This window comes from Cygnus olor, chromosome 4 (genome assembly GCF_009769625.2).
Source record: "Cygnus olor isolate bCygOlo1 chromosome 4, bCygOlo1.pri.v2, whole genome shotgun sequence".
Taxonomy (NCBI): Eukaryota; Metazoa; Chordata; class Aves; order Anseriformes; family Anatidae; genus Cygnus; species Cygnus olor.
Window position 1 is genome coordinate 33,597,926 of NC_049172.1, and position 14,608 is coordinate 33,612,533.

The 14,608-nt window shown below is 35.4% G+C and overlaps 1 protein-coding gene across 6 annotated transcripts in view; it reads left to right on the top strand.

The window, feature by feature from the left end:
- Positions 1 to 14,608, top strand: part of LRBA (LPS responsive beige-like anchor protein) — a 396,366-nt gene that overhangs the window by 265,422 nt on the left and 116,336 nt on the right. For all 6 annotated transcript variants that reach the window (XM_040554872.1, XM_040554875.1, XM_040554874.1 and 3 more), the window contains one exon: positions 2,050 to 2,162. In XM_040554872.1, coding sequence (XP_040410806.1) covers positions 2,050 to 2,162 — 113 coding nt within the window. The remainder of the gene's footprint in view (positions 1 to 2,049; positions 2,163 to 14,608) is intronic.

The following is a 14,608-nucleotide window of genomic DNA, read 5'->3' on the forward strand; positions in this document are numbered from 1 at the left end:
TGATCCCTCTGGGAAGTGTCAGCTGGGGAGCAGGATATTCCTGGAGCCAGTAAATACTACTGTTAAAAAATGGATGGTTGGTCTCTGATGAGTGTGGTGTTTGGATCACCGCTATTGCTGTGCCAGTACGCCATTCATCCATTTCCAAATCCTAATGCATTCCCCAGTGCAGTTGTCCTAGTGTCTTGTTCTATAAATGCATAGCTATATTTCATGTATCCTTTCTTGGCCCATTAGTTTTTAACCAACTTGACTTCGGTTTAGTAAATGGAGGTTGGTAGGTCTCATTACCGCTCTTTCACTTCCCAACATATTTTGTCTGCAGAGCAACCACGGCCTGTGCAAAAATTCTCAATTTTCAGCTCTTTTCTATGCTATGGACAGTGTTGAAAGGTCTACTACTTCCCTTTCAGACTTAGCTCTTTCTAAAAAGACTGGTAGAGCAAATGCCTATGCTCACACTAATTACATTTTATACAAACGGTCAGATTGGCTAGTTTCTGCAATCAGTCATTAAGTCGGGGATGCCAGGGTGCTGGCAGATTTTATACAAGTAGGGTTGGATTTACATGCTTCCTTGCTGCCCAAGTGGAATGAGGCAAGATCCTGACACTGTTTTCTGTGTATCTAGTGAATTAACCTTTTCAGCTTTAATGTATTATTGAAATAATAAAGTGAGTTCTAGCTACTTGGTATTGGAAGTTAAAAGGAATGAAAAGATAGTGTTATGGAAAAAAGGGAAAGCCTAGTTTCCCATGATGGGGAGGTAAAAGATTGTTGTGATGTCTGTCAATTTGAAACAAAGATGTAAGTGTCATGTATCCTTAATCCTGGATAATGTGTCATGTGCCCAACTGATAAGGGAAAGAAAGGATCTAGCTATATCTAGCTATACCATTTATAATTTCTGCAAACCATGATAGACAAATACCGGCTGGTGTAAGAAAGCTAGGAAAATACAAACTTAGGGTGGGTTTTAGATATTTTATTTTATTTTATTTTATTTCATTTCATTTCATTTTATTTTATTTTTTTCTGGCAATCTGATAGTTGGGGTTATAAAATAATCTCTCTAGGGAAGAAGTAAAAACCTATTCTTTGAGACTTTTAAGACCATACTAGACAAAATCTGAGGACATATGGATAGGAGGTGATGTGAATGACTGAGCTTCTGCAACAGTATCATTAAAAAAAGACAGAATCCAAGCAAAAATTATGCATTTTAAAATTATAAACCAGATTACATGTAACATGTATGTGTATGTGTTGTATATAGGAGACTATTCTAACTGGATATTTTGCTTTTACTGGAGGAAGGATATTGTTTCTATCTTACAGATGCATGAAGGTGCATATGTGAACCTGGATCCAGAATATATATATAATACATGCATATATACTATATAACATATATAGTATATATACAATATATATATATAATATAATATATAATTATATATTACAGATATATAATATATAATAATATATATGTAATATATATTATTTTATGTTATATATATTACAGATATTCTCTTTTGTTAAATTTTGACATATCCACAGATGATCAAGGAGAATTCACCTTAAAATAAATGCTCTGGATGAAATGTTTGTTTCTTGTATAATTTGTAAAATCCTGAGCTTCTTCACATACTAAATTTAATGCTGTATGTAAAACTTGCTTTAATTTTTATAGAAGCAAAAGTCATTGGACTCTTGTATTTTTTCGAGTGTTTCATTTCAGAGATAGAAGACAAGGTGAAAAAGACAAAGCAGGGAGAAATGTATAGAAAATGAGTTCATTTAACTCTTACCGCCAGCAAACCAGTTTACAATTAAAGTGAAATGAGCTGAAATGTTTAAATACTAGCAATTTGCAAACTTTTTTATTGTCCTTTTCAGTAAAGCAAAGTAGAACACTGAAATGATAAAGGATCTGAAATAAATTACACTTCTTTTGAGGAACTCATGAAACTATATGGTTGTATCTTCAGAGGCTCGTATGTTAGTTAAGCGTAACTCCTTTTAACTCAAGTTTTTGTTGTTTGTCAGGTCGCACTTACAATGATTTAAATCAGTACCCTGTCTTCCCTTGGGTTATCACCAACTATGAATCAGATGAGTTGGACCTTACACTTCCCAGCAACTTCAGAGATTTGTCAAAGGTATTTGTCATCCGATACTCTTTTTGTTCTCTCCAATAATTATCACAGTAGTTTTCAGACTCATTCATGTCTTCTGCTGTGTGTGATGCATTAATAATGCACAACCGTTAACTGGGTCTCACTTGTAAATACATATACTGATAATAGAGATAAGGTTGTTTTTGTGGAGAAAAGAATTATCGATGTAATCTTATTACTTCTGATTGTTTTAATTTAAGAATTGTTAATGGAAGGTACTCTTAGTTGGAGCATATGCATTTAATTTCAAATTTTAATGAAGTTAGGGATGCCAAGTCAGCTAAAGATTAAAAATTTGCAAAATAATTTCCTGGTTTTCTCATGAGAATTGTGTTTTTAGTAGTAAAACCTATAATACCATATTTTAATAACTTTTAAATCATTGCCCATGTTCCCAAAGTAAAAACTATTTTTTCATTTCCTTTGTGAAACAGCTTCAGGTATGCTTAAGTAATGCAGTTGTCCTTTGTCAAACAGGCAAAGGATGGTTAGTTTCTTGCAGCTTTGATGAACTACTTCTTTCTCATGGAGTAGTCTTGTTTTTCTAAGGCTCTTTCCCAAATGAACATACACAGATGCGATGTTATACAGCCTGTTTAAAGCTTTGTAGAATGTGATTATTTTCTTTCAATCTTTTGCAAAAAAGCAGTATTTCATTTTACAAAGTGTAAGCATCTCTTTTTCTCTACAAAGACTAGAATCATAGAATCATAGCATGGCTTGGATTGGAATGGACCTTAAAGATCTTCTAGTTCCAACCACCCTGCCATAGGCAGGGATGCCACAAACTAGGTGCTGGACTAGTTAAATGGACCTAAAAACTGGATCTTTTTCTAAAAGCTGGTTGGCATTTGGAGCAAGGGGAAATAATTAGTGGAAAAGCTAAAGAAAATATTTTAATTAGAACTTTTTTTTTTTACAGATGTCTTCTATACAAAACAGTAGTATGATAGAAAAAAATCCAAAAAGAAGGCAGTTTAAAAAAGTTCCTACTTTCAATTCATTATTGATTAAACTAAACATAGGTCTGTTTGAAAATCTCCAGAAAAATGATTTTTTGACTACACATTTAGTACTTTAACTTTTAAAAAGCGCTGTGCAGTCATCAAATAGATATGTATATATGTGTATATGCATATGTATATATGTTTACAGACTATTCTGTGCCTTTTTTGTGTATAGATAATATACATATATTATAGCTATACAGTATAAATATATAAGATAAATGTATAAAATAAATATATAAAATTCACACACACACACATATATATATTATATACAAATAAAAACAAATATATAATATTATAAGTCCAAAGCAGAGAGATACTGAGGTACTGTCATTGTAATATTTTCTAATAATACTACTCGAATAAGTCATGAACTTGATGCTTCCTCAGTCAGAATGTCTGACTGACACAAATCCATATTCATGGGTAAACCTACACATATTTTACATTGTAGCAATTTTTTCAAAGATATATAATATTTTAAAATAATTTCTTACTGTAAAATTTCGTGAATGCTTTCTTAACAGTTCCCATGTCAAAAAAAATAAAATCTGAATCATTTACAACTAACAATACTTGTCACCAGTCTAGACTAAATGAATTTGAAATTGTTCAAAATGTAGAAGCATAAATATCCAAAATTCAGAGTTAAGATGATACTGAGAAGAAATGCAAAGACAATAAATTGCAAAATGCAGAGATAATTAGAGAAACAAACAACAAACACTTGAATTTCTCTTTCAGAAAAATAATAAAAAAACAATAATGGTAGTTAAGAGAAGTTAAATACAAAGCAAATACAAAAGACTTTGTATTTGCTAGTCAGTCTGCAGTGTAGCAGAAAGATTCTTCTCACTAGTGAACTTAACTTAGTTACTGTTTTCATGTTTTCATGCACATTAGTTGTATAAAGGAATTGGTTTTTGCCTGAATTATATTTAAGTGAAAACTGAAAGCTTATGAGTAACATCAGCTCTGTGTAGCTTGAATTAGTACATAAATTAAATGTATTAATCGTTCATACTTTCCTTGATTATGATAAGATTTTTGCAACCTCAATTTCCATTAATTTTCGTTAAATAGTAATGAAAATATGCTATTACTAAAATAATTAAAAACAAAACAAAAAAAAAGGTTGCCCACCTGTTATACTTCTGAGAAATCTCCTTTTATTTTTATTTTAATTTGTAAACTCATCAGCTCAGCCAGAGCTGTAGTCCTAGTTTTTCTGCCTCTACCCTGAAACAGAAGTAAGTGCAATGTAGAACAATTTTCCTCACTTTAGGTTAGGTTCTTGCCTCTGGTAAAAAAATTAGGTAGGAAAACCACTCTTTTTTGATGTGATTTTTTATTAACGTTATTTTATGATACTCTGTTATGTGTTGTTGGTGAGAGCGCATCTGTATGTCATAATATGTAACTGCTGTTCTGGATGAATGCAAGTCATTCCCTTATACATAATGAAAGTCTTTATTACACACCTATCTCAGATACAGTAACTCAGGTTTTGGTTACCGTTTAGGCATTTCTAGGAATATCAACTCTATGTAGTTTAAATGTTAAACTGTCACGTAATGACTTCATGGCAAATATGTGAAAAATACAAACCAGCAGTACCTTGCTAATGTTCAATTATGAATATGTTTGAATATAATGTGTGTTGTGATATTTGCATTCTTATACCTTGTCTTTGGGGTAAAACTTCAAAACAACTGCTAGCTATGTATTGTAGGATGCCTATGCTTTTGGACTGTTAAAGGTTTTAAAAATATTTAAATATATTTCACTTAACATTTTACATGGTTTTAACAGTCCTACTGTGGGACTTGCATAGATATTTTGGTCTTGAAGAAAAGATGTCAGGTCAATATTTTTACTTTTTTGGGGTTCCTAAGAAAATTAAAAGTGAAGGTTTTTTTTAGAAGTTGCAGGTTAAAGTTACATATGTAGAATGACAAATATGAATAACAGTTTTGTTAATATATTAGCTAGAAGTCCACAGTTAGTACAGATTTAAAGAACTGTAGTGTATAGGTTAAACCAACACTTTATTTAAGCAGCTTCTTATGGCATTGTTTTAAACATCAGTCACACAATGATAACCAAAGCAACTGAAATGGATTGTGGTTAATATTACTGTCAGTCTGACAAATGTTCCTGACAAATGCCAGGAGTGCACTGCCAGTCTGTTACCCGGTTTTGAGTTGGGTTTTTATTTCTTAAGAGGTGACTATGGTTTGGAATGAGTATTACATATTGTATTTATAGCTACATATATTTTATTTATACAACAGACACAGTTTCCCACCAGAATGTGTCCCATTTTCTGTATTATGTTATTCAAAAACACATTTTTTTCCTTTTCTTTGTTCAGCGGAAGCCATAAATTGTGATGTGTTTCTGGACTTGGTTAAGGGAAAAAATGAGGTAAAAATACATGGAAAACACTGAGTTATCAAAACATGATTTTACACTCAGAAAAGTTTGTTATGTGATCTTGCTCTATGCTGTTGATAATTTATCTTTTGTAAGACATAAAATTTTTGCAAGATCATAAAATGACACTGCTAGAATTATATTATAACCTTAAATTATAACCTTCTTAAATCTTCTTTTGTCTTCACCATAGCTACATGTGTACATAATATTTTTATTCTCATTTTTGTCATTTTCTTGTAATATTTGCTAAATCATCATCAATTTTATAGTGGCTGTTATATAAGCAATGACTTCAGTTCCAGCCAAGTGTACAAAAGCAACAAATAACTCTCACCTTCATTGAAGTGAGGTGTTTAATTGGTATGTGAGAGCCACTGGTATCAAAGACAGAAGAGAGGTAATATATACATATACTATATATATATATATGTATATACACATATTTCCTATAACAAATAAGGTTAGTTTTGTTATTCTAATGTAAACTTCATTGTTAACTGCTCTTCAGCATGTCAACTTGAATTCTGTTGTAGGGTGTGCATCTCAGGTGCACAAATTCACCGTTCATATAACTCACGCTAATATTTTCCTGTGTGAGGAGGTAGAGTGGGAAGGGCAGGAAATTTGCTTACTATCTCTTGTTACCTTTAGCAAGGAGATAGAATGTAGCAGGTGTTTTGATCTGTAACCGTTGTAATTTTGCAATTTTTTTAAAATGCTTTTGTCTAGAGAGGCATTAAAAGTAGTAGAGGCGTTCTGTGAATAAATGCTTTTCATGAAGGAAAAATAAAATGACATTTTATTCATCTCATGCTCCAACACAGGAGTCAATGTAGGTAATTACCAGATAAAACTCACCAGTGTCCTTCTAAGCATAAAGTGTGTTCCAAAATCGGGCACTGTAAGAAGGTGAGAAGAACAACGTAAGAACTAACAATAATTGGTGCAGTGGCAATGACTTATTTTGATAGGCAATTGCATCTGAAATTTGGGTAGTGAAACCTGTGACACTTGACACTGCTGGGCTCAGCTTCTGCCCTGGTTGCCTTGTCTCTTTTATTTCAGGCAGTAAATTTGTCACCTGTGACAAAAGATGGCGCTTAATTAAAAAGCGTTCCAAACCCAGACAGGATACGTTCTGAAAGAAGGTATAAATATTATTCCTCTCAGGCAGTTCATGTGAATACCTGCTTAAAAAAGGACAGTACAGGAAATAAAATATTTCAACCTTTGTATCAGAGTCCCTGGCAGTTAAGAAAAAGTCCAGTATATTTCCTACAATTTTGGGTCACCTCAGGAAACAGTGGTAGAGATATGAAGGTTGGCCCCACACTACAGTGAGCCTGAAGCAGTGATATCTGAAAATAAGACACGTTTTTCATGATTTGTTTGTTAATCTATTATGGATTTAAATATTTTTAATACGAAACATAATTATCAGATTCTCGTAAGCATCTGGTATCAAGTTGTCATGCTTTCTGTGAAACACAGCTCTTTTTTTGAGGAGAGGGACACTCCATCCTTTCCAAAACACTAAACAGAATAAGGAACAGTTGAGAGAAACAATATAAGTTGAACAGATTTGTGATTAATAACATAAATTTTTGCCAATTCTGAGTGGGGCGACAATTGATTTTGTGAGACTCTGCAACACCAGTAACCCTCAGACAGCTTCCTCCAAGGACTTTTATGAATGGCAAAATTGATCAATTATCTTTTCTGACAGCTGAGTCAATCTTTTGCATCTTGTCCTTGGGCACATGTGCCGAAGTTAGGAGACAGAGCTACAAATGGTCCTGCTGCTACAGTGGCTGTGCTGTGGGTGCCAAGGTTGGTTTTGCAGCACCATGGTCAGGCACCCGCAGGAGCAAGGACTCGGTGCTTCAGCACCACGGACAGGGTTTGCTCCACACAAAGGAAAGCAATTCAGCTGAAAAGCAGCAATGCACCTCGAGGAAAATATGTTTAGTTAAGTGAAATAGGTACTGATTGACAAACCTGGCTTACTCATGAGCCTTAGAGATACTAAACTGTTCATTGTATGTGAAACAATTCAAGCTGTTTGGATTATAGTATCAATCTCTGCGTGATAACCAATGGCATAGTTGTTTCACTTTCTCTCTGAATGGTGTTAGGATTTTCGAAGATAGAATTTTTGTGCTGATATGTTAGTTTGAGCCTCGTGCAGCATCTGTCTCTGGACCTTCTTCAGAATCAGCGCATAATTTCCATGCGTGTTTTGCTAATTCTTCCTCCATAACTCTTACAAAGATCTACTGAAACTGAAATCTCACCCAAATACATGTCTGAGATGGTTGTCGTACTCTTAGTCTAGATAGAATTTGTTAAATATTTTGGGAATTTCCAGTGCAGTATTACATTGGCATAACCATCTTTTTATAACTTTGTCCCTGTCTGCCCCCCCCTTTTTTTTTTCTTGCCATTAGTTGGTTGTTCTCTGTGTCAAATAGTCTCCTCTACAGAACAAGCAACTGGATGATATGAGTGCATCTCACTACTATTCTTACTTTTTCTTCCCTGTTTGCATTTCAGATGCATATAGTGATTTCTAGAAATGCTTGCTTGAAAAGAACTAAGAAAAGCAATCTTTTTATTTATTTATTGGTAGTGAGGATAATAGTCATCATCTTCCTCTGCATCAAAGAACACTGTTGTTTGTAATACACAAATACTCCAAGAAGAGAAAAATAGTAACTCAAAATTAACAATGAGCATTCAAAATGTTATTCTTAGTTTGTATCTGATGTTATAATCCATCCCACCTATGTTCAGATGCCTTAGACATACATAGGTTTCTAATTGGAAATAAACTGTGGTTGGTTCATAACTCTTTAAATGATCACAAGAAATCATAGGACACATGTCTGGCTTTAAAATGTACTAGCAATCAAAATAAAGTGATTTCACACACATCTTGGGTCATAACATGGGTGATATGGGGGAAATAAAGAAGGAGACAATTCTTTGATATATCTTTATGCTGCTTTAAGAACTAGTAGAAAGCAAATGAAGTTAGGAGACAACAGGTTCAAAACAAACAGAAGGTAACAGGCTCTTCACACAATGTGCTGCTAAGTTTTGGAACTCCTGTCTTCAGGTTTTTGTGGATGCTAAAAGTGTATGTGAATTGTTCCTGAAAAAATAGCTTTAACAAAAATCCATTCAGAGACATAAATATGTAAAGAAACATCATGTTGTTGGAAGTCTGGATCACTGGGTTGTGGGAGGGTGTCAGGGAATGTGTCACTGTATGGTTCTCCCATTTTTTTAATTTTTCTCAGTTTGTGATTGATCCCCATCACAGATAAAAGGCTCACTTTCACAGGGTTTTTGGTCTCACCCAGTACAGACATACATATGTTTTTTATGTGCCAGACCAGTAACAAATTGCTGCTGCTTTTCCAAATTATGGTTAAGCATGATCACTTTGTGGAAGTTAGATGTTTTTGCCATCTTGGTATATGGTTTCTGGGTTTGTTAAGCTCCCATAAACAATTTGTCAGTCTGTTGGGGAAACGTCTTGTCTATAGAACTGTTATCATGCTTTAGCTTGTAGTAATTTTGCAAGTTTATATACTCAGTTTATGATTTTAAGGTTTAAGCCTTCATTGATCTGACATTGTTTTATGACTTCAAGTTACAGTGTAATTTATATCTAGTTTAAACTGTGTTTTTCTGTGTGATTACAATAGCACTAAGGTTTAAAGGCAACTTTTAGTTTATAAAAACATTCAAATAGCAAAACTAAACCAAAATATAATGTACTGAGAAGAATAACGAAAAAGGAATTGCTAGTGGAAGGTAATGAGAGACTGGAAATGATTGTCCTGCTCTTCATTCCAGCTAACCTTTCCTTTTGTTATAGTGTTGTTTCTTACATGTCCTCCTTTGGTGTTAATTAGCACCAAATTTGCATTTGCAAAAAGCCTTGAATGTGAAAATCCTCACAGCCATTCTTAAAAAAGACTATCAAAAAGTGAGACCTTCTTCCTTTCTGCTCTTCTCCCCTCCCCACCACTCTCCTTCCTCCTGTGAAGAAAAGGCAGAGAGAGTGTTTTCACTATCTGCTGCCTGCTGCCATGATTCAAGTGTATGTGGCGTCTTGCTATATTCTGTTTCTGGAAATCCATAAAATGATTTTGTTTGTCTCTCTGTTTTTTGTTTTTAATAAATGAATGGTGATGCAGGGATTTCTTGCACTTGACAGATTATGGACAGCATATACAAATGGTTGCTTTTGGCAGCAGGGTTATTTTGTGAGTAATGCAACTATGATGCCTCTTCACCTCTGGCAAGTAGCTTGGTTTCTCATCATGATTCCCAGGGACATGCAACTTCCTTTCTGCCTAACCTTTTGGGAGCCTACATAGCATAACCATTCCCTTCAGTTAACCTTCCCAGTAGTATTAAAGTGTAGTAATGTCTCAAATTTGCAGCATATGACACATTTGGATGTGCTGAACAACTGATTAAACATTATGGAAAAGTATGTGTGTGCTTAATTAGTTTGCAGTTCACTAGTGCATTGTTTGTATACACAGAATTGTTTTGAAATCTGCTACAGCTGATTATCATAGCATTTGATTCTCCTGTTAGCAGTGTGAAGGCACAAAAAAAAAAGGAAGCCATGGAGATATTTCCTTTAAATTAAAATTCTTCCAAGATGTTAGGTGACCTGAGGTGTATCCTGTTGTGAATTTAGCCACTGCTAAACATAGTTTTTCTTCATTCTTTATGCTTAAGGTTAACTTATGATCCATTTTTCAACTTTGGACTTTGGGAAGCTTCTGTCCTTTGCATCATTGCTAGTGTTCATATAGACATGCTCAGACATTGTAGTTGTTAGCCACCTCTAGATCAGGTTTTGCTACTGACTATTCTTGTCTCAAAGTATGTGTGAGATCTTAAAAAAAATCTTAATAATTTACCATAAATACAATATAATTCAGTGCTGATATTTTAAAGAGTACATGGATATGCCCACAAATACTTATTTAATTTGCACACAACTCTTTCTTGCTTTTAATCAAGCCCTTTTCTGAATTCTCAGTTTCCCAAAAATAGAAAATTTATTTTAGAAAAAAAGTCTGATAGCATAATGAGATCTGGTATATTTCTTGAGACAGAGTCTTTTCAAAGAAAGCTTGTAAGGACAGACAACTATTTAAAAAGGCATATTTACTTTAAAAAGCTCAGTGGTTTTAGTATGTACAGATGATATTAAATTTATTTTAGAAAATATTGAGATAAGAATATTACAGCATTTCATCCCATATACAGTGCATCAGGAAATGCCCCAGGACCCTACATATGATAAAAATGCTGATCACAGTCTGCTGGTTACACTTGTTACTTAGATAAAGGAGCTGCTGGGAAATAGTTGTCTGCACCCTGAGCTGTGTGTACAAATATTAAATGAGGTGGCTGGTGGGCATTTGTCTGTGTTTCTTCAGTAGTGTAAATAAAAAGATATATCTGAGTGAAGAATTCATTTGCATGTCAAAATAACTGCAAGTTTATTGTTCTGGAGTGCCCTTGACTGGCTTTTATTGCAATCATATGCACCAACCTGTATATCTAGGTAGATGCTGAGTCACTTCATATGAAGTTGTAACAGAAGAGCCAGTCCAAAAGCTTATCCTGCTCTATATCTTGCCTCTATGAATAGCCAGCAGCCGGAGCCTACTGAAAGTAGAAAAGAGGGCATATAAAGCATCATCTTTCCCTTCAGATAACTTCCCAGGTCTGGCAACCAGAAGTTTAAAGACTTTATGAACTGGAAAAATAATTGACGCAGTCATGTTTAATGGCCACTGATGGACTGGTGGTCTAATTGTCTTTGTTCTTTTTAACCTATTTTTGTTTGTTCTGCATTGCTCCCTGAGGCAATGAATCTAACAACTTAATTATGTGGGAAGGTATAATTTTCTTTGTTTTGTAACTAGGGTAATTCTGGCTTTTTTTTTTTTTTTTCTTTTTAATCTGTCATATGAAGTCTTGCTTGCTTGCAGCTCTTGTCTATACTAGTAAATGATGTAACTTCAGGCTACATTAATGATAATAGGAAGTATTCTTCAGAACATGCTTTATATTATCATCTTCCTTGATTACTTTCTTCCTACAAATTTTCAAGTGTCATAATTATTTGAGATACCTGTATTCAGAATAAGGGATTAGAATTATAAGTACGAGCATATTGACTTGCTGAGAACCTTAACTAGATGGAACTAGATGGCCGGTCCTCTTTAATATCTTTATCGATGACCTGGACGAGGGGATCGAGTGCACCCTCAGTAAGTTTGCAGATGACACCAAGTTAGGTGCGTGTGTCGATCTGCTCGAGGGAAGGAAGGCTCTGCAGGAGGATCTGGATAGGCTGGACCAATGGGCTGAGGTCAACTGTATGAAGTTCAACAAGGCCAAGTGCCGGGTCCTGCACCTGGGGCGCAACAACCCCGAGCAGCGCTACAGGCTGGGAGATGAGCGGTTGGAAAGCTGCCTGGCCGAGAAGGACCTGGGAATACTGGTTGATAGGCAGCTGAATATGAGCCAGCAGTGTGCTCAGGTGGCCAAGAAGGCCAACAGCATCCTGGCTTGTATAAGAAGCAGCGTGGCCAGCAGGTCTAGGGAGGTGATAGTCCCCCTGTACTTGGCTCTGGTGAGGCCGCACCTCGAGTACTGTGTTCAGTTTTGGGCCCCTCGCTACAAGAAGGACATGGAGGTGCTCGAGAGAGTCCAGAGAAGGGCAACGAAGCTGGTGTGGGGTCTGGAGAACAAGTATTATGAGGAGAGGCTGAGGGAAATGGGGTTGTTTAGCCTGGAGAAGAGGAGGCTCAGGGGAGACCTCATTGCTCTCTATAGGTACCTTAAAGGAGGCTGTAGCGAGGTGGGGGTTGGTCTATTCTCCCACGTGCCTGGTGGCAGGACGAGGGGGAATGGGCTAAAGTTGCGCCAGGGGAGGTTTAGGTTGGATATTAGGAAGAACTTTACTGAAAGGGTTGTTAGGCATTGGAATGGGCTGCCCAGGGAAGTGGTTGAGTCGCCATCCCTGGAGGTCTTTAAAAGATGTTTAGATGTAGTCCTTAGTGATATGGTTTAGTGGAGGTCTTGTTAGTGTTATGTCAGAGGTTGGACTCAGTGATCTTGGAGGTCTCTTCCAACCTAGACGATTCTGTGATTCTGTGATTCTGTGAACACAAATAGATATCCAGAAGTCGGCCCCTCGACAAGGTCACCAGAGACGTTATGTTGCCCTTAGTGGCTGGAAAAGGAGGCAACATAGTTATATGAATTTTTCTGATTTCATGTTCTTGATGTCAAAATCATTAGAGTACAGTCACATAACATTAGTAACTATTGCACAATTTCAATATTGCACCTAAAAAAAGTGTTTAACCATAGGATTTCTTACTTCACTAAGAAACCACATGAAATTCAAGTAGCTGCTTGTGTTGAAGTTCTCAAAAACTGTGTAATGAGTGACTAAAATGTGATTTACAATATGATTTTCTTATACTAAGGTATAAGAAAGTAGATTAATTTAGAAATGGAGCAAAAGATTATATATTTTCTAAGTGCTCACTGTGGCAGAATACAGAAGTTCTGTCAAGTTCCATCCGTATTACTTCAGCAAAGCTTTGATATCCAAATTCATAGTTCCCCCCTCTTAACATGATCTTTGTTGTAGGATTTGGTCATCTGCCGTGAAACCAGTGCATTTGGGGCTGGATTAATAAAGATTGTTTTTCTCCTTCACAGAATCACAGAATTGTAGGGGTTGGAAGGGACCTCAAGAGATCATCGAGTCCTTGATAGATTAATTTTTTTTCATGCTTTTAAATCTTTCCCAGAGCAACTCAAGGACCTGTTTAATAGTTCAGTGCAGGGAGTTCAAACAGTTCAGCAGATGATTGTGTTCATAGTTTTCTTTTGGATACCATTCTTTAATGAATTTGAATCAGATATGGACTAAAGGTAAGGCATCCTCTAAAGATGGGAGCGTTGCGGGATATCATTTTTAAGAAAGCTGTACTCAGTTGTTTGAGAGCAAGGGTGGTAGCAATGAGTGAGAATAGCTTCAGAGGCGGACATGGCATTTTGTGGCTTTTCTCAAACACAAAAATGACAGAGGGAAGACTAGTGATCTACATTAAATGAGTTTGTTTCCAGATATTTCCCAGCTGATGTAAGTTAATAAAGTTGGGGTGTAATTAAACCCTTGCATCTTGTCTTTATATCTCTGGGAGAAAGAAGTTTTACTCAGATGATCAGGAAGGCCCACTGACAATATTACAGATACTGGCTACTTCTGGGAGTTAATTATGTGCTGGTAATACCAGCAGTAACTAAACAAGCAGTTCTCTGAAAATGCAGTGGTGGTTAGATTGCAATAGAGTGTACAGCACTCGGCATATTTATGACAATGAGAAGACTAACACTGGAACATTGAATACATTTCAGATATATTAAAATATGCTGATAAAGTGGGCAGGGCAAAAAGAAATCTTAAGGCTGGAAGAAATGCCTTAAAATGAAAGATTTGAAGAGCTCAATTTCCTTTGTTTATTAAAAGTTTAATTGCAATCCGTAAGTACTTTAATATACAGAAAATATTGGGAAAGTAGAGACTTTGATATGTCAGTGAGAGGCGTAAGATTTCTTTTGTAAACACACTAGTAAATTCATAGCCGAACTGAAGCACATATTGTTAAGAAAGAGGATGTCAATTGCCAAAAGAAAAAGCTTCCAAGAAAAAATAGTAGATTGTCCATGTACTCAAGAATCAGATGCCTTTTTGGAAAGCAGATTGGCCAAATACAGCTCATGTTATAATCAAGTATGAACAGTTGGGCTCAAAATCATGTAATGGAAAGGAATTTAATGGCTTGTCATACAAACACAAGACTAGATGAGATGACCTAATAGTCCCTCTGTGCTTAAAGCCCAATGAATATATGA